This window comes from Pygocentrus nattereri, chromosome 4 (assembly GCF_015220715.1).
Source record: "Pygocentrus nattereri isolate fPygNat1 chromosome 4, fPygNat1.pri, whole genome shotgun sequence".
Lineage (NCBI taxonomy): Eukaryota > Metazoa > Chordata > Actinopteri > Characiformes > Serrasalmidae > Pygocentrus > Pygocentrus nattereri.
Genome location: NC_051214.1, coordinates 388,879 through 407,152, shown reverse-complemented (window position 1 = coordinate 407,152; position 18,274 = coordinate 388,879). Strand labels below are relative to the sequence as shown.

Genomic DNA, 18,274 nt, shown 5'->3' with positions numbered 1-18,274 from the left:
TTGTGTGTGTAGAGTTTAGTGTGTAGCATTGTGGGTGTAGAGATTAGTGTGTAGAGTTATGTGTGTAGAGTTTAGTCTGTAGCATTGTGTGTGTAGCATGTGTGTAGAGTTTAGTGTGTAGAGTTGTGTGTGTATAGTTTAGTGTGTAGCATTGTGGGTGTAGAGTTTAGTGTGTAGAGTTTAGTGTGTAGAGTTTAGTCTGTAGCATTGTGTGTGTAGCATGTGTGTAGAGTTTAGTGTGTAGAGTTGTGTGTGTAGAGTTTAGTGTGTAGCATTGTGTGTGTAGAGTTTAGTGTGTAGAGTTTAGTCTGTAGCATTGTGTGTGTAGCATGTGTGTAGAGTTTAGTGTGTAGAGTTGTGTGTGTATAGTTTAGTGTGTAGCATTGTGGGTGTAGAGTTTAGTGTGTAGAGTTTAGTGTGTAGTGTTGTGTGTGTAGAATTGTGTATAGTTTCTTTTGTAGTTTAGTGTGTAGAAATTGTGTATAGTTTCTTGTGTAGTGCTGTGTGCGTAGAGTTTAGTGTGTAGCATTGTGTGTAGAGTTTAGTGTGTAAAGTTTAGTGTGTATCATTGTGTATGTAGAATTTAGTGTGTAGCATTGTATGTGTAGAGTTTAGTGTGTATCATTGTGTGTGTAGAGTTTAGTGTGTAGAGTTTAGTGTGTATGATTGTGTGTAGAGTTTAGTGTGTAGGGTTGTGTGTGTAGAGTTTAGTGTGTATCATTGTGTGTGTAGAGTTTAGTGTGTAGAGTTTAGTGTGTAAAGTTTAGTGTGTATCATTGTGTGTGTAGAATTTAGTGTGTAGCATTGTATGTGTAGAGTTTAGTGTGTATCATTGTGTGTGTGTAGAGTTTAGTGTGTAGAGTTTAGTGTGTATCATTGTGTGTGTAGAGTTTAGTGTGTATGATTGTGTGTAGAGTTTAGTGTGTAGGGTTGTGTGTGTAGAGTTTAGTGTGTAGCATTGTGTGTGTAGCGTGTGTGTAGAGTTTAGTGTGTAGAGTTGTGTGTGTAGAGTTTAGTGTGTAGCGTTGTTTGTAGAGTTTAGTGTGTAGCATTGTGTGTGTAGAGTTTAGTGTGTAGCATTGTGTGTGTAGAGTTTAGTGTGTAGCATGTGTGTAGAGTTTAGTGTGTAGAGTTGTGTGTATCATTGTGTGTAGAGTTTAGTCTGTAGCATTGTGTGTGTAGCATGTGTGTAGAGTTTAGTGTGTAGAGTTGTGTTTGTAGAGTTTAGTGTGTAGCATTGTGGGTGTAGAGATTACTGTGTAGAGTTATGTGTGTAGAGTTTAGTCTGTAGCATTGTGTGTGTAGCATGTGTGTAGAGTTTAGTGTGTAGAGTTGTGTGTGTATAGTTTAGTGTGTAGCATTGTGGGTATAGAGTTTAGTGTGTAGAGTTTAGTCTGTAGCATTGTGTGTGTAGCATGTGTGTAGAGTTTAGTGTGTAGCATTGTGTGTGTAGCGTTGTGTGTGTAGAGTTTAGTGTGTAGCATTGTGTGTGTAGTGTTGTGTGTGTAGAGTTTAGTGTGTAGTGTTGTGTGTGTAGTGTTGTGTGTGTAGAGTTTAGTGTGTAGCATTGTGTGTGTAGAGTTTAGTGTGTATGATTGTGTGTAGAGTTTAGTGTGTAGGGTTGTGTGTGTAGAGTTTAGTGTGTGGCGTTGTGTGTGTAGCGTGTGTGTAGAGTTTAGTGTGTAGAGTTGTGTGTGTAGAGTTTAGTGTGTAGCGTTGTTTGTAGAGTTTAGTGTGTAGCATTGTGTGTGTAGAGTTTAGTGTGTAGGGTTGTGTGTGTAGAGTTTAGTGTGTAGCATGTGTGTAGAGTTTAGTGTGTAGAGTTATGTGTGTAGAGTTTAGTCTGTAGCATTGTGTGTGTAGCATGTGTGTAGAGTTTAGTGTGTAGAGTTGTGTGTGTAGAGTTTAGTGTGTAGCATTGTGGGTGTAGAGTTTAGTGTGTAGAGTTTAGTGTGTAGAGTTTAGTCTGTAGCATTGTGTGTGTAGCATGTGTGTAGAGTTTAGTGTGTAGCATTGTGTGTGTAGAGTTTAGTGTGTAGCGTTGTGTGTGTAGAGTTTAGTCTGTAGCATTGTGTGTGTAGTGTTGTGTGTGTAGAGTTTAGTGTGTAGTGTTGTGTGTGTAGAGTTTAGTGTGTAGCGTTGTGTGTGTAGAGTTTAGTGTGTAGCATTGTGTGTGTAGTGTTGTGTGTGTAGAGTTTAGTGTGTAGCGTTGTGTGTGTAGAGTTTAGTGTGTAGCGTTGTGTGTGTAGAGTTTAGTGTGTAGTGTTGTGTGTGTAGAGTTTAGTGTGTAGCATTGTGTGTGTAGTGTTGTGTGTGTAGAGTTTAGTGTGTAGCGTTGTGTGTGTAGAGTTTAGTGTGTAGCATTGTGTGTGTAGTGTTGTGTGTGTAGAGTTTAGTGTGTAGTGTTGTGTGTGTAGAGTTTAGTGTGTAGAGTTTAGTGTGTAGCATTGTGTGTGTAGTGTTGTGTGTGTAGAGTTTAGTGTGTAGCGTTGTGTGTGTAGAGTTTAGTGTGTAGTGTTGTGTGTGTAGAGTTTAGTGTGTAGCATTGTGTGTGTTGTGTGTGTGTAGAGTTTAGTGTGTAGCATTGTGTGTGTAGAGTTTACTGTGTAGTGTTGTGTGTGTAGAGTTTAGTGTGTAGCATTGTGTGTGTAGTGTTGTGTGTGTAGAGTTTAGTGTGTAGCATTGTGTGTGTAGAGTTTAGTGTGTAGTGTTGTGTGTGTAGAGTTTAGTGTGTAGCATTGTGTGTGTAGTGTTGTGTGTGTAGAGTTTAGTGTGTGGCGTTGTGTGTGTAGAGTTTAGTGTGTAGCATTGTGTGTGTAGTGTTGTGTGTGTAGAGTTTAGTGTGTAGTGTTGTGTGTGTAGAGTTTAGTGTGTAGAGTTTAGTGTGTAGCATTGTGTGTGTAGAGTTTAGTGTGTAGCATTGTGTGTGTAGTGTGTGTGTAGAGTTTAGTGTGTAGCATTGTGTGTGTAGAGTTTACTGTGTAGTGTTGTGTGTGTAGAGTTTAGTGTGTAGCATTGTGTGTGTAGTGTTGTGTGTGTAGAGTTTAGTGTGTAGCATTGTGTGTGTAGAGTTTAGTGTGTAGTGTTGTGTGTGTAGAGTTTAGTGTGTAGCATTGTGTGTGTAGTGTGTGTGTAGAGTTTAGTGTGTAGCATTGTGTGTGTAGAGTTTAGTGTGTAGTGTTGTGTGTGTAGAGTTTAGTGTGTAGCATTGTGTGTGTAGTGTTGTGTGTGTAGAGTTTAGTGTGTAGCATTGTGTGTGTAGAGTTTAGTGTGTAGTGTTGTGTGTGTAGAGTTTAGTGTGTAGCATTGCGTGTGTAGTGTGTGTGTAGAGTTTAGTGTGTAGCGTTGTGTGTGTAGAGTTTAGTGTGTAGCATTGTGTGTGTAGTGTTGTGTGTGTAGAGTTTAGTGTGTAGTGTTGTGTGTGTAGAGTTTAGTGTGTAGAGTTTAGTGTGTAGCATTGTGTGTGTAGTGTTGTGTGTGTAGAGTTTAGTGTGTAGCGTTGTGTGTGTAGAGTTTAGTGTGTAGTGTTGTGTGTGTAGAGTTTAGTGTGTAGCATTGTGTGTGTAGTGTGTGTGTAGAGTTTAGTGTGTAGCATTGTGTGTGTAGAGTTTACTGTGTAGTGTTGTGTGTGTAGAGTTTAGTGTGTAGCATTGTGTGTGTAGTGTTGTGTGTGTAGAGTTTAGTGTGTAGCATTGTGTGTGTAGAGTTTAGTGTGTAGTGTTGTGTGTGTGTAGAGTGTAGAGTTATGTGTGTAGAGTTTGGACTCACTGCTGCAGCTCGTCTGCGTGTCTGTTCAGTTCCTCAGCGTGGTCAGTCGCTCGGTGTACCAGCTCAGTGTCCACCTTAGAAAGCTGGTCGATCCTGTTCTGTAAGGAAGCTCGCGCTCCGTCCACCTCCGCATGGTACTCAGACACGTTCTACACACAAACACACACGTTATATACACTATAATACATCATATACATTACATACATTATACACATCACCTCAAACCTGCTGCAGTGAACGAGAACAAACAGCTCGACTAAACTGACTGCAACTGTAAATAGACTCATCTGCTCACTGTAACCATGACGCCCAGCTCCACCACGCCCTCATCCGCCTCTGAATAGATCTCATTGGCTCTCATCATGGTTTGATTGACAGCATCATAATTCTCCATCAGACGCTGCTGCTGGAACTGGACATGCAAACACAAATTTTACAGTAAATAAAGATTTATTCTGTTTATAAATCAGAGCCCTGTGTTAAAACTGCTGACTGGGCACAGTCAGCTTCAACAGAACGTAGTTATTACTTTCAACACATATATCATATATACAGTCAGTGAGCATATATCACATATATACAGTCAGTGAGTATATATATATATATCATATATATCATATATACAGTCAGTGAGCATATATCACATATATACAGTCAGTGAGTATATATATATATATATCATATATATCATATATACTGTCAGTGAGCATATATCACATATATACAGTCAGTGAGTATATATATCATATATACAGTCAGTGAGTATATATATCATATATACAGTCAGTGAGTATATATCACATATATACAGTCAGTGAGTATATATATCATATATACAGTCAGTGAGTATATATCACATATATACAGTCAGTGAGTATATTTATCATATATACAGTCAGTGAGTATATATCACATATATACAGTTAGTGAGCATATATATCATATATACAGTCAGTGAGCATATATATCACATATACAGTCAGTGAGTATATATATCATATATACAGTCAGTGAGCATATATCACATATATACAGTCAGTGAGTATATATATCATATATACAGTCAGTGAGTATATATATATATATCATATATATCATATATACAGTCAGTGAGCATATATCACATATATACAGTCAGTGAGTATATATATATATATATATATATCATATATATCGTATATACTGTCAGTGAGCATATATCACATATATACAGTCAGTGAGTATATATATCATATATACAGTCAGTGAGTATATATCACATATATACAGTCAGTGAGTATATATATCATATATACAGTCAGTGAGTATATATCACATATATACAGTCAGTGAGTATATTTATCATATATACAGTCAGTGAGTATATATCACATATATACAGTTAGTGAGCATATATATCATATATACAGTCAGTGAGCATATATATCACATATACAGTCAGTGAGTATATATATCATATATACAGTCAGTGAGCATATATCACATATATACAGTCAGTGAGTATATATATCATATATACAGTCAGTGAGTATATATATCATATATACAGTCAGTGAGTATATATATATATATCATATATATCATATATACAGTCAGTGAGTATATATATCATATCGCTGTTGTTGGAGGAAAACCCCTTGGCCTTTATATTGTGTTTCATCATGAATGGATGAAAAGAAACTACCCAAACGACTTGGGGAACTCTGGTTCCATTGACTTCCACTAAAAAGTAAAGTGGGTTTTCTCTTTCTCCTGTAAAGTTACCATTTTGGAGATACGAGGTTTTGTTCCGACAGCAGTGATCTATGTCCTGTATACAGTGAGAGGTTCAGTTCCTCCATGACGGAGTTTCAGAATCAGTGGAGTGAACTGTTGGCGTTTTCCTCGTCACCTGCAGACGCTGCACTTTGAGCTGGTTAGCGGAGTAGGTGCCGTAGCTCTGCTGCAGGGTGTCTTCAGCCTTGTTGATGAGGATCTGAGCTTGAGACAGTTTAGAGCTGAACCTGCTGAGCTGCTCTCGCACTGCAGGAACACGACCCTCAGTTCCCATCACACGCTTCTCCATCTGCCGGACACGCTTCAGGACTGCGCGCACACACACACACACACACACACACACACACACACACACACACACACACACACACACACACACACACGGCGGGGAAATGCAGCACATATTTGCAGGTTTAATACAGTTCAGGTTGAGTTTAGTTCAGTTCACGGCTTGTTTTGGTTCAGATTGATATAAAATTCTCTGAGAGTCAGTACTGATGCCCTCTATCACTAAGACAGGGTGATGCGCTGGAGCTTCCTCTGAGAAGTGCATCGTCTCAGACAGCCGCGAATGCAGCATTACTGGAGCTCAATGCACTAGAATGCTAATGGCTAACTCTGTTATGTCAGCTAACAGATGCGTGTGTTGACTCGCATCAGGCCGAATGATGGGGGTAGAGGGAGGTCCACTCCACCCTCAGAGAGAGGAAGGTCAGTTAAGCGCTCACATACGGTGTTACACGCTTACGTTCGTTAGCCTGTGCGGACTCCTGGGTAGCGAGCGGTTCTTTAGGTGAGAGGTCGAGCTCTCTGATCCAGTTCAGCATCCGTTCGGCCTCCAGCTGCTTCTGCTTCTGCACCTCCGGGTCGATCTCCTGCTGGACGCTGTACAGCTCCCAGTCACTGATCATATCTGAACACACAGTCCCGCTCACTCAAATCATCATCCATGCGCAGATTAACGCATAATAATACATAAACACAGTGTGGTTCCTCTGCAGTACCTTCTAGGAGGACATTAAGAGCGGTCAGATTGGCCGTTAGCGTCTCGGCCAGCGTGGAGCTGCGCAGCGTGTCCTCATCCACCCGCCTCCCCAAAGATGCCACACTGTCCTCCTGCACATGCAGCTCAGCATCAGTACACAAACCGGGGAGCGGATGGAAGGACAATAGAGTGACAGAGTGATGAAATGATGAGGGTGATATAGAGTGATGGTAATAAAGTGATACAGAGTGACAGAAGGATGACAGAGCAAGTATGGAGTGATGAGATGCTACAGTGATGGAGGAAAAAATGAAGAGACAGTGACAGAGAGTGATATAAAGTAATAACAGAGTGATATGAAGTGATGAAATTAAAGTTTCATCTACATGTTTATGAGCAGAGTGCTAGAGTGAAATAGGAGAGGAGATAGAGTGATAGTGATGGAGTGATGAAGTGGTACTAAAGGAGTGTGACCTGTAGAGTCAGTAGTTCTCCAGCTGCTTGCAGCATTGCTGCTGCTTCCTCCAGCTCGCCTGTCTGCCTCCTCAGCACTGAGGACTTATTCCTCCATCCTACAAACTGAGACTGAGCAACACAAGACAGTCATAAAACACTCAACACAGTCATAACACCCTTAACCCAGTCATAACACTGACTCAACACAGACATAACACCCTTAACCCAGTCATAACACTGACTCAACACAGACATAACACCCTTAACCCAGTCATAACACTGACTCAACACAGACATAACACCCTTAACCCAGTCATAACACTGACTCAACACAGACATAACACCCTTAACCCAGTCATAACACTGACTCAACACAGACATAACACCCTTAACCCAGTCATAACACTGACTCAACACAGACATAACACCCTTAACCCAGTCATAACACTGACTCAACACAGACATAACACCCTTAACCCAGTCATAAAACACTCAACACAGTCATAACACCCTTAACCCAGTCATAACACTGACTCAACACAGACATAACACCCTTAACCCAGTCATAACACTGACTCAACACAGACATAACACCCTTAACCCAGTCATAACACTGACTCAACACAGACATAACACCCTTAACCCAGTCATAACACTGACTCAACACAGACATAACACCCTTAACCCAGTCATAAAACACTCAACACAGTCATAACACCCTTAACCCAGTCATAACACTGACTCAACAAGACATAACACCCTTAACCCAGTCATAACACTGACTCAACACAGACATAACACCCTTAACCCAGTCATAAAACACTCAACACAGTCATAACACCCTTAACCCAGTCATAACACTGACTCAACACAGACATTGAACACTCAACACAGTCATAACACCCTTAACCCAGTCATAACACTGACTCAACACAGACATAACACCCTTAACCCAGTCATAACACTGACTCAACACAGACATAACACCCTTAACCCAGTCATAACACTGACTCAACACAGACATAACACCCTTAACCCAGTCATAACACTGACTCAACACAGACATTGAACACTCAACACAGTCATAACACCCTTAACACAGTCATAACACAGACTTAGTCATAAAACATTCAACATATACTCAACACAGTAAGAATGCACACAACACAGTCATAACACACACAATGCAGTCATAACACACACTACGCAGTCATAATACAATCATAAAACACTCAACACAGTCATAACACTGACTCAGCACAGTCACAACACACCCACACAGATGTAGAACACTGAACACAGTCATAACTAAGACTCAACAGTCATAAAACACTCAACATAAACTCAACACAGTAATAATGCATACAGCAGTCATACCACACACAACACAGTCATTAAACACTCAACACAATCATAACACACACAACACAGTCATAAAACACTCAACACAGGCATAACACAGACTCAACACAGTTATAACACAGACTGAACGCAGATCACTTGTTTGCTCCTCCTCTAAACGGTGTGTTGTGTGTACCTGTAGTCGGAGAGCCGTGTAGTTGTAGTATTTGATGCGATCGTGAGCTGCAGCTCCAGTGGAGATGTTCAGCACAGTGTTCCTCAGCTGCACCACTGTTTTATTGGACTGTCTGATGTCACCAATCAGATGCCAGATACACTCATCACAGTCTGGGAGCAAATCACAGTCAGATAAATGAAATTCTAAACAAAATAATACAAGCACAGCATCCACTGTTACTCTATGTGCCTATAGTTACTCTGTGCTTTCCATAAATTACACCCGTTTCATAGTTATTCTACACTATTCTATACACTATTCTATACTGCAATTAGTTGTTTGTGTAGCTGCTTTATGACTCACCAACGTTGCACTCGCTAACTTGAGAAGTTTCCGGTAAACACTCTCCAGTATGCATGTCGCAGCTTCCCTCGGGACAGTCGCATTCTGCGCACACACACACACACACACACACACACACACACACACACACACACACACACACACACACACACACACACACACACACACACACACACATACACACACACACACACACACACACATAAACACACATAAACACAGTATATGCGTGACTGCTCAAATCAAGTAACATGACCATGAAAGAAAGACCGAGTCAGATTCTAAACCGCCTGCAAATGTTGTTTGAATCTGATTGGGGAAAAGTCCGATTTAATGAGGCGTTTTGCTGTTCAGACTGAAGCTGTGAGGATTTGAGGCTGTGCAGATGGCCAGCAGCTGTGTGGGTGGGAATGTGTGTGGGAGCAAACGCGACCGTGACCCCCAACATTCCTCAGCCCACCCCTACAGACCACTCCACTCAGACAGCAGGCAGGGTCCCGTCCAGCCTCAGAGAGAGAACGACTCACAGTGTAAAAGGACAGAAAGTACATTATCTCTGCTCACACAGCGTGACTTTAGTCTGTGTTTATAGAGGTCAGTGCTACAGAGTCAGACTCTGAGTATGTTCATTTCGTCTAGAGTTGATTATAGTAACGTTCTGCTGAGCTTCGCCATCGTCTTTGTCCGATTTCCCTTCCTGTTTACTCTCACTGCCATGAGCTTGTTTTTGTTCAGGTTTGCAGCTCCATGTTAGCTCCGCCCTCTGGTCATGCCCCTCACCTGTGTCTGATCTGTAGCCCCGCCCTGTAACTGTTCCCAGGTGTTCCTTGTTCTTTTCCTCCTGTGTTTTGACCCATTGTGTTTGTGCTGGAGTTGTTTGTTGTTTGTTCTCTCGCTCCTGTTTGTGTTTTTGATTCCTGCACTCTTAAAGAAGATGGTTCTTAAAGGGGTCTTTAGTAAAGAAAAGAGTTCTACACAGAACCAAAAGACACTCAAAGAACCACTTGTATGGAAAACGGCTCTTGGCACACTGAAATGTTCTTCAGATTGATGGGGTGAGGCCTCTATAATCATTACTCCCCTGATCTGCTCCCAGTCCAGTCTGGCCCCTGATTATGACTCAGTGTAAATGACCCAGTGGCCTGCAGTTTGGGATGGAAGCTGATTCTCTGCTGTGAAACACCAGGTTGTCTTGTCAGTGTGAAGGGAAGAAGTTGTAAGTGTGGTGGCAAAATCTGTTCACCTGTGTGTGTGTGTGTGTGTGTGTGTGTGAGAGTGTGTGTGTGTGTGTGAGTGTGTGTGTTTGAGTGTTTGAGTGTGTGTGTGTGTGTGTGTGTGTGAGAGTGTGTATGTGAGAGAGTGTGCGTGTGTGTGTGAGAGAGTGTGTGTGTGTGAGAGAGTGTGTGTGTGTGTGTGAGAGAGTGTGTGTGTATGTGTGTGTGTGTGTGAGAGTGTGTGTGTGTGTGTGTGAGTGTGTGTGTGAGAGTGTGTGTGTGTGTGAGTGTGTGTGTTTGAGTGTTTGAGTGTTTGAGTGTGTGTGTGTGTGTGTGTGTGTGTGAGAGTGTGTATGTGAGAGAGTGTGTGTGTGTGTGTGTGTGTGAGAGAGTGTGTGTGTGTGAGAGAGTGTGTGTGTGTGTGTGTGTGAGAGTGTGTGTGTGTGTGTGTGAGAGTGTGTGTGTGAGAGAGTGTGTATGTGAGAGAGTGTGTGTGTGTGTGTGTGTGAGAGAGTGTGTGTGTGTGTGTGTGAGAGTGTGTGTGTGTGTGTGTTTGAGTGTTTGAGTGTTTGAGTGTGTGTGTGTGTGTGTGTGTGTGTGTGTGAGTGTGTGAGTGTCACATTAGTTTGTGAGAAATTCCTGACTGATGGCTCCGATTGGCGAAACCTCTCACACGCTAGCGTGACTGTAGGCTGATCGTACAGTGTGGACACTTCAATAATGACCAGGGACAGAACGATCGGTGTAAAACGTCATTGTGTTTATCGTTTAGGTCTTTAAAATCCTGTAGTGGGGACCAGACTGTGATCTGAGTGTGAACTCACTCTTGCAGCCGTTGGGGCTGTAGTCCCAGTGTCCCGGCAGACAGCGCTCGCAGTATCGGCCTCCGGTCCCCGGTTGGCACTGGCAGGTATGTGTGAGGGGGTGGCAGGTGGGCCTCAGCCCTGCGGGAGCGCACTCGCACCGCCGGCAGCCCTGACAGCTGCCGAAACCGGAGTAACCCCCCTGCACACAGACACACATTCAGCACTCAGCACTGCATTTACTGTATTTACTGTATTTATTCACATTATGAACATTATGAGGGGATCTGCAGGGGGAGAGAGTGCTCTCACTCTGAGAGTGCTCGGTCTCACCTCACACTGGTCACACAGCCGTCCTGTGACCCCCGGCTTACAGTGACACACTCCGGTTCTGTCATCACACGACGCTGTTCCACACTTATTACACTGACACTCTGACAGACAGACGGACAGACGGACAGACAGACAGACAGATGGACAAAAAGCTGTCATTATTATGGATTACTACAGCCACGCTACTGCTGGTAATAATAAGTAATATTATTAGGCTAAACAATAACAGAGGAGGACAGAGTAGCCTAAATCACTACTCAAGTTAAAGTATTGATACTTGGGTAAAATAATGATAAGAGCAAAAGTAAAAGCACCTTCAAAAAACTCAACTTGAGTAAAAGAACAAAAGTATCAGGTCAAAAACTACTTAAGTAATGAGTAACACATAGAACTGCAGTGGAACCTCTTAGAACATCTTAGCAAGGCTAAACTGCTGTAGCTGAATGGGTGGGGCTAAGATGCTGTAGACTTAATGGGCGGGGCTAAACTGCTGTAGGCTGGAGGTAATAAATGCACATGTGCAGGTGTAACAATAACGCTTTGCTATTTTTATGCTGAGAAACTAAAAGATAATCCTGAACTGATTTAGTGTCACAACTGTATAAACACCTGACTGGCCTCTCCTGCTCAGCTGCGAGAGGCCCAGAGCTTTAAGCTGGAGCTGTGAGACATATTTAACACGGATGGGGCAGAAATCAAACAGTGTTTGGTTTCTGAAATGCGAACGAGCTTCTCTGTATTAATGTGAATTTTCGTATTGAAGAGCCATGAGGTGTCTTAACTCTATGCTCCACTAGAGGGCAGTGTAGAGCCCATGACTTTACATTTTGGATGGTTTTGGTTTACTGTTTGTTTAAACAGGTGAACTGCAGCCGGCTAAAGGCTACCGAAACATCAAACCCAGCTTCATTTGCAGAAATGCTCATCGCGTTCGGCTTTGAGGTTTAGGGGTGTCCAAAGTGTTTTCAAACAGGGCCGTGTAAAAATACCCAAGGCCCGACATGTCATTCATAAATGATTAAAAATATTAGGTTTTCAAATGATCAGCGCACAGAATCACAGCTTTCTGTGAGCGACTGTGTTTCCTACCACTGTGTAAAAGATGCACGAAGCCCCTTTTATTGTTGGATTGATCAGAACAGCTTGGATCAGTAAACACACACAACACAGTTACGCTAACAGTAACAATAAAACATGCATTAATTATAATCATATTCAAGTGTTACTTGTTCTTTACGTCTCAAATAAACACAGCAACCTCATTGAGAGATCCCCGTATTGAAGGAGAAGATCAGATTAATTAGCATAATCAGCCGTTATTGTTCCTCCTAAAAGGGTTAATATGTCCTCTTCTGAAAAGCTGAGACGGAAATAATCAGCACTTGTCTGTTTATATCTGTACAGCTTTTGACGCATTAATTTAAAGCCAACTTAGGTGGAGCTGAGAAAGAGCTGAGAAGGAGCTGAGTAGGAACTGAGATGGAGCTGAGACTGAGTTGAGATGGAGCTCAGAAGGAGCTGAGATGTAGCTGAGAAGGAACTGAGAAGGAGCTGAGATGAAGCTGAGATGGAGATGAGATGGAGCTGAGATGGAGCTGAGACAGAGCTGAGAAGGAGCTGAGAAGCACTCAGAAGGAGCACTCACCCCGGCAGTCCTTGGCGCTGATGGCATCACCGTAGTAACCGGGGGCACACCTCTCGCAGTTGTGTCCGGCTGTGTTGCTCCAGCAGTGGAGGCACTGCCCCGTCACATTGTGGCACTCGTTAAAGATCAGGTTTGGGTCCGAGTTCCCGTTACAGTCACACTTCTTACAGGAGTCGCCCACACGCATAGGGTTACCATAGTAACCAGGAGCACACCTGGGGGGGAGATTTATACCTTGACTACAGGATGTAGTTATTTGTTTAGAATTAAGTGTAGGCTGCTGTTTTCATAACGGTCAGTAGGGCAACGTGAGAAAACGTGGAAAGAGAAGCACAATTTTTAGCCACGTGAAGCCAAATGTCAAACCATTTAGTGCAGATCACTGGCTGCCTTACAGGTGAACAGGGCAAAAAACACAGACTCTTGCTCTGTTAACTGACTGTCTGAAGTTCAGTGTCTCAAAATTTTAAGGCAGCCCAAATTGTATTTCACATACAGACATTAATGGGTTAACACGATCAGCGACTAACACTTGATCACATAGGTTCTATATATTTTAGTATATTTCAGTAATAAAAGAACTTTTAACTCCGGGGAATATGAGACGTTGGAGCGGTGGCTTCAGTGTAGCGCCCTCTGTCTGCGGTCTATGTATATATATCTGTTGTGTACTGACCTCTCGCAGTAGTGTCCAGCATAGCCTTCCTGACATACACACCGCAGAACAACACCCTTCTTATCACAGTGAGCAGCAAAACTATGAGACAAACAGAAAACAGTTAGCAGAACCCGCCCCTACAGAACGCCAATCTAATATAAACACAAAGTGTGAAGCACAGGGGGTCCTGGGTCCAGGTCCTATTTACCCTCCTGGACCCCCTGAGGGTCTTAAAATCCAAATTCTAAAAATAAATATATGATGTTAATGTTGTCTGGTTGGGAAAAATAGACAACCAAATCCATTTTGTTTATCATCTTCTGTCTCTGGTGGTCTTAACAAACTAGAGCTGCAGCTTCTGCTCTGCCCCAGGGTGGCGCTGTAGCAGACTGGCTCACCCAGTTGGTCCTTCATGGCCTAGAAACTGTAACTCAGAGTTAGCAGACAGACAACACGGGACCCCCGGATAATCCCCCGGGGGGATTTACACACAGTGTATAAACAGATTTCATCGTGTTAATAATTATGTAAAAGTCTAAAATTAGAACAGCTGCCATAAGTGTGGACGTCTGAGGGTTAACAGCGTGAGGGATTGTGGGTAGTGGTCTGCAGAACTCGTACTTGTTGGACTCCAGAGAGATGGGACATGCGCACGGGCGGCACTCGTGACGGCCATCTGGGAAAACCTCCAGAACGTATCCGTCCTCGCAGCGCTGGCAGAAATCGCCCACGCTGTGATCCTGACAGTCCTGAAACACAGCGGAACGTCATCGGACACAGGGAACGCCACACACAGCCTGCCGCAGCAGGTGAACAGGAAGTGAGGTAAAGAGGAAGCGTACGATGCAGATGCCAGTGATGTCCTCACAGGTGTGGGCGTGGCCTTTACAGTTACAGGGCAGACAGGTGTTCTGTTCACTCAGGAAGAAACCTCGCGCGCAGACCTGCAGAGAGAATGAAAGAGCACCACCCGAAATCAGACACAGCACCACCCGAAATCAGACGTAGCACCATGCAAAATCAGACACAGCACCACCCGAAATCAGACACAGCACCACCCGAAATCAGACACAGCACCATTCGAAATCAGACACAGCACCACCCAAAATCAGACACAGCACCACTTAAAACCTGACACAGCACCACCCGAAATCAGACATAGCACCATGCAAAATCAGACACAGCACCACCCAAAATCAGACACAGCACCACTTAAAACCTGACACAGCACCACCCGAAATCAGACATAGCACCATACAAAATCAGACACAGCACCACCCAAAATCAGACACAGCACCACCCGAAATCAGACATAGCACTATGCAAAATCGGACACAGCACCACCCGAAATCAGACACTGCACCGCCCGAAATCAGACACAGCACCACCCGAAATCAGACATAGAACCACCCGAAATCAGACACAGCTCCTCGCAAAATCAGACACAGCACCACCCGACCTCAGACACAGCACCACTCAAAATCAGACACAGCACCACCCGAAATCAGACACAGCACCACTTAAAATCTGAGACAGCACCACCCGAAATCAGACACAGCACCACCCGAAATCAGACACAGCACCACCTGAAATCAGACACAGCACCATTCGAAATCAGACACAGCACCACTTAAAATCTGACACAGCACCACCCGAAATCAGACATAGCACCGCCCGAAATCAGACACAGCACCACCTGAAATCAAACATAGAACCACCCGAAATCAGATACAGCTCCTCGCAAAATCAGACACAGCACCACCCGACCTCAGACACAGCACCACTCAAAATCAGACACAGCACCACCCGAAATCAGACAAAGCACCACTTAAAATCTGAGACAGCACCACCCGAAATCAGACAGCACAGCCAATCAGCTGATCAGCCTCCACTGATCCACTGCGCTTACACAGCAAACAAGCCCAACACATCAATCAAACATAGAGTTCTGAGCTGATTTAAAAAATAATACACAGAGCAAATATTACTGGAATATACACGGTTCCTCAGCTCATTTAGAGATTTTACATATTTAATACTTTACTTTACATATTTAATACTTAAATATTTCACCCCACTGTTCTGGTAGATACTGACTGCATTTCAACTGCCTACTTTGACAGGAAGAGGCTGTTTGACGTGCAAAATAAACAATCATGTTCTGTTTTAGTGAGACGTGTTTTATATATATATATATATATATATGTGTGTGTGTGTGTGTGTGTGTGTGTGTGTGTGTGTGTATATTTACACACTGCTGCTGTTGTGATTTTACAGTTTTTGAAATAATCTGAAAATGCCTTTCAGCCTTTACATTGTGTGTAATGTCATGATGAATTGAACAAAAGAAACAGCACAAAATACTTGGAAACATAGTGCATTAAAAGTAAAGTAGATTTTTTTCCTTCTCCTGTGAAGTCCCAGTTTTGGAGATCCAAGGTTTTGCTCTGACAGCAGTGACATTCCTTGCACCATTTCTACTGTGTTTAGGAATGTATGTATAAATGGACTTCAGCTCCTTACAAACGATGTAACGTTCAGTTTAGTTATGACAGAATATGAAACACAACTTGTGAACTCATGATTGTAATTTAACCAGTTAACTTTTTTCTTTGTCAAAAAGTTGCATCGCTTTTCAGTGTATGAGGCTCATGCTGCCTTGGCAACCAGAGCAGGTCGCGGCCTGGGAAAGCGTGTGGAATATCACGGACAGGAATTACTGCGCAGAACAAAACACTCCAAACACACTTACAACAGAAACCAGCCTGCAGCTGCTGCGGCTGGAGCGCTCCGAGTCAGTGAGTTCTGCTCTGGTTTGTTGTAATTAAGGTCTGTGATGATCAAATGTTTAATACTGAGACAGTAAATCTCTCAAGTTTTCCTTTAATACAAAAAGGAATTTTCCAATTTTTCCAACACGGCCTTAAAGAGAGTGAAAAACAGCCTGTGGCTCACGAACATGTGCACCACAGGACAGTCATATGAGAGTAATCTCACACGCAGTGCGAGAGGTCGTGTTTAAGGGCGGGGCCTCTGAGCCAGCTCAGCTCCCTCCTTCTGTTTCACTCCGTATTTTCCCAGCCGGCGTTCTTTCCCACTGATCAGCTCCCAGTGATAACAAGCGTGATGAGAACCGAAGCCAGAACATTCCTGCTGGAACAGAATCACTCAAATTCACCATTACCCACAATCCACCACTACAGCTCAGTCACACTGAAAACTCACCATTACCCACGATCCATCACTGCAGCTCAGTCACACTGAGAACTCACCATTACCCACGATCCATCATTGCACTCATCACACTGAGAACTCACCATTACCCACAATCCATCACTGCACTCATCACACTAAGAACTCTCTCACACACACACATTTACATTTATGGCCAGAGCAACTTACAATTTTACATTTGATACAGGGAGGCGAAGGTGGTGTTAGGAGTCTTGCCCAAGGACTCCTATTGGTATAGTGTAGGGTGTTTTACCCAGGTGGGGATTGAACCCCAGTCTACAGCGTAGAAGGCAGAGGTGTTACCCACTACACTAACCAACCACTATATACCCACTACACTAACCAACCGCTATATACCCACTACATTATACCAACCGCTATATACCCACTACACTAACCAACCACTATATACCCACTACACTAACCAACCGCTATATACCCACTACACTAACCAACCGCTATATACCCACTACACTAACCAACCGCTATATACCCACTACACTAACCAACCGCTATATACCCACTACATTATACCAACCACTATATACCCACTACACTAACCAACCGCTATATACCCACTACATTATACCAACCACTATATGCCCACTACATTAACCAACCGCTATATACCCACTACACTACACCAACCGCTATATACCCACTACACTATACCAACCGCTATATACCCACTACACTACACCAACCGCTATATACCCACTACATTATACCAACCACTATATACCCACTACACTATACCAACCACTATATACCCACTACACTATACCAACCACTATATACCCACTACACTATACCAACCACTATATACCCACTACACTATACCAACCACTATATACCCACTACACTATACCAACCACTATATACCCACTACACTATACCAACCACTATATACCCACTACACTATACCAACCACTATATACCCACTACACTATACCAACCACTATATACCCCACTACACTATACCAACCACTATATACCCACTACACTATACCAACCACTATATACCCACTACACTACACCAACCACTATATACCCACTACATTATACCAACCACTATATACCCACTACACTATACCAACCACTATATGCCCACTACATTATACCAACCACTATATACCCACTACATTATACCAACCACTATATACCCACTACACTACACCAACCACTATATACCCACTACACTACACCAACCACTATATACCCACTACACTACACCAACCGCTATATACCCACTACACTATACCAACCGCTATATACCCACTACACTATACCAACCGCTATATACCCACTACACTATACCAACCGCTATATACCCACTACACTACACCAACCGCTATATACCCACTACACTACACCAACCGCTATATACCCACTACACTAACCAACCGCTATATACCCACTACACTAACCAACCGCTATATACCCACTACACTAACCAACCACTATATACCCACTACACTACACCAACCACTATATACCCACTACATTATACCAACCACTAT

The 18,274-nt window shown here is 43.0% G+C and overlaps 1 protein-coding gene across 2 annotated transcripts in view; it reads right to left on the bottom strand.

Moving 5' to 3' along the window:
- The window catches only part of lama4 (laminin, alpha 4), a 57,981-nt gene that overhangs the window by 25,987 nt on the left and 13,720 nt on the right, over positions 1-18,274 (bottom strand). For both annotated transcript variants that reach the window (XM_017688004.2, XM_017688003.2), the window contains exons 2-15: positions 14,363-14,464; positions 14,142-14,269; positions 13,539-13,619; positions 12,863-13,077; positions 11,218-11,318; positions 10,906-11,086; positions 8,868-8,951; positions 8,523-8,674; positions 7,004-7,114; positions 6,549-6,660; positions 6,293-6,457; positions 5,660-5,853; positions 4,064-4,180; positions 3,769-3,917 (exon numbers count right to left, since the gene is read on the bottom strand). In XM_017688004.2, the coding sequence (XP_017543493.1) occupies positions 3,769-3,917; positions 4,064-4,180; positions 5,660-5,853; positions 6,293-6,457; positions 6,549-6,660; positions 7,004-7,114; positions 8,523-8,674; positions 8,868-8,951; positions 10,906-11,086; positions 11,218-11,318; positions 12,863-13,077; positions 13,539-13,619; positions 14,142-14,269; positions 14,363-14,464 (1,892 nt within the window). The remainder of the gene's footprint in view (positions 1-3,768; positions 3,918-4,063; positions 4,181-5,659; positions 5,854-6,292; positions 6,458-6,548; positions 6,661-7,003; positions 7,115-8,522; positions 8,675-8,867; positions 8,952-10,905; positions 11,087-11,217; positions 11,319-12,862; positions 13,078-13,538; positions 13,620-14,141; positions 14,270-14,362; positions 14,465-18,274) is intronic.